At 44.4% G+C, this 2,519-nt stretch overlaps 1 protein-coding gene across 1 annotated transcript; it reads left to right on the top strand.

Moving 5' to 3' along the window:
• The first annotated feature begins 808 nt into the window (after positions 1-808).
• LOC132169640 (uncharacterized) lies at positions 809-2,248 on the top strand. Its single transcript, XM_059580641.1, has 2 exons — positions 809-1,665; positions 1,747-2,248. The coding sequence occupies exons 1-2, from the start codon at positions 809-811 to the stop codon at positions 2,246-2,248; spliced, it is 1,359 nt and encodes a 452-aa protein (XP_059436624.1).
• Positions 2,249-2,519: the final 271 nt, after the last annotated feature.

The raw sequence follows: 2,519 nt of genomic DNA on the forward strand, positions 1-2,519 counted from the left end.
CCCTCTGAAACTGAATATTTTGCTCATCCTTTCTTTGATCTATAATCTTCAAGTTCATTTTTTCCCTTAAACATTGTGACTAACTTAGGCATCGGAGCTTCCACCGGCCGGACAACGCCGGCAGCTTTGATCCCTTTTTTCTTATCTCTCATTCTCAGCTTGATGTTCGGTTATCTAATATTGTGCTGATTCTTTTCCACGTCATCACTCGGAAAACTGCTTCAACAGTTTGGCGCCGTCTGTGGGAATCGATATTTTATCGGTTCTTACTAATCTCATATATTCCAACATGGTGAACACACCTCCACACTCTGGCATATCTCCCCATATCATCCTAAACATCCAAACAGATATACCTGGAACCTCACATGATCCAAATCCCCAAACAGCTATCATGGTGAATTTTATGAAACAAATAGCCGAATCTGTCGAGGCTATGAGGAAGCAGAATGAAGAGATCGTCTCTAGGCTACCTCCTAGAGAAGACTCGGCACAGAAGAGAAGACGAGAAGAGTCCCATAGGAATCAACCACCATCAGCCCGACGACAGTCAACCCAACCAGACATTGGAAGCTCAATACAAGGTAATCCTCATACTGTTCGGCCTAAAGCAAACACTAGCCGACAAGAGCTTACCAAAAATTCACAATCGGGTGGCAGGTCACGCCATGGCGAGTCCAGCCATACCAAAACCCACCACGGTAACTCTCGGTGTAGCCATTCCCGTCATGTTCGGTTGTATCTTGATAAACCTGCAGAGACTGCTGTACACAAAGATGTAAAAGAACTCTAGCAGAAGTTTGAAAAGATGGCTTTCTTATTTGAGAATGGGGAAAATTACTCTGCTACTGAAGATCTAATGCAATACACCAACTTACCTTTCACCGACCGAGTAATGAGATTCCCCATGCCTGGTAATTTTAAGGTTCCTCGAGTTGGCGAATATGATGGAAGTGGAGATCCTTCCGACCATATGGAGAGTTTCCGAGCTCATATCATCCTTCATGAAACTCCTGATGAAATCGCTTGTCGAGCCTTCCCTTTAACTTTAAGGGGAGTCGCAAAGGAATGGTTCGGAAGTTTGAAACCAAAATCGGTTTATGGCTTTGATTACCTTGGGCAACAGTTCCTGGGTCAGTTCCTTGCCACTAGAAGAAGGAAGAAAAAACCGGCATATCTATTGTCTCTCATGCAGGGAAAAGACGAATCCTTGAAAGAATATTTGTCGCGGTTTAATCGGGAAAAGTTGACAGTAGAGAGTACTGACAAGCAAACCATCCTCTCAGCATTGATGCATGGTATACAAACCGTAGGGCCTCTGATGGCCGAGTTGTCAAAAAGGCCAAAAACAGGAACTTTGCGACAGTTCAACAGCAAGGCTGAGGAATTCATCAACCAAGAAGAAACTATCTCAGCATTGCTGAAATCTAAAGCTGCCGAGGGTAAGTTTGCTGCTGATCCGGTTATGACAAAACCAAGAGTTATACTCGAGAAGAAGAAAAAAGACGGTCAAAGTCTTAAGGTTCAAGATAAGAAGGTCAGTCTTTTGCCTCATCCAGTCCAGCATCAACAATATGTGGGATGGACGCCCTTGAATACATCTGTTTATAGGGTGTTCATGGAAGTTAAGAAGGACCCAAGTTTTCGATGGCCAGGAAGGATGAAGTCTCTTCCCCAGCACTGCAGTACTCAGAAGTTTTGCGAGTATCATAACGATCATGGGCATTAAACCGAGGATTGTATCAGTCTTCGGTTTGAGATCGAAAATTTTTTGAGAAATGGGAAGTTATTGAATTTCTTGGCTGAGGAAAACATCAAAGGAAAGAATGTTCAGGATGTACAGGGACAGCATTCGGGTCAGGATAACGACCGATCACGTAACCAGAGGCAAAGGCGAGATGGGCCGAGGATTACGCAGAATCAGCAGCAAAATCCTCAGAATCAAGCTATTATTGGCGAAATTCACACTATCTCAGCAGGTCTGGCTGGCGGAGGAGAGTCAAGCTCGGCAAGGAAGGCTTACGTCAAGCAAGCTAGAATGGAAGAAATCTTCGCACTGGAGAAACCCTCCAAGATTCAAAAGAAGGAACCGAGTGTACTAACATTCTCGGAGGAAGATGCGAAAGAGGTCTCGATGCCACATGATGATGCGTTGGTGATAATTCTGACGGTGGCTAACCACGCCATTCACCGAGTCTTGGTAGATAATGGAAGCTCGGTTGATATCATTTACTGGACGGTTGTTTAACAATTGGGCATTAGCCGAGAGAAATTGAAACCATTCTTGTCGCCATTGATAGGATTTGCAGGCGAGCATGTCCAACCCATTGGGTTGATTTCTCTTCCGGTTACAGCAGGAACCGCTCCTAGACAATCTACTATCATGGTGGATTTTTTGGTCATTGACCGACCATCAGCTTACAATATGATTATTGGTTGCCCGGCTTTGAATCAACTGAGGGCAGTCACTTCGACCTATCATTTAAAAATGAAGTTTCCGACCATTGAAGGGGTCGGAG

Source organism: Corylus avellana, chromosome ca2 (genome assembly GCF_901000735.1).
Source record: "Corylus avellana chromosome ca2, CavTom2PMs-1.0".
Classification (NCBI taxonomy): domain Eukaryota; kingdom Viridiplantae; phylum Streptophyta; class Magnoliopsida; order Fagales; family Betulaceae; genus Corylus; species Corylus avellana.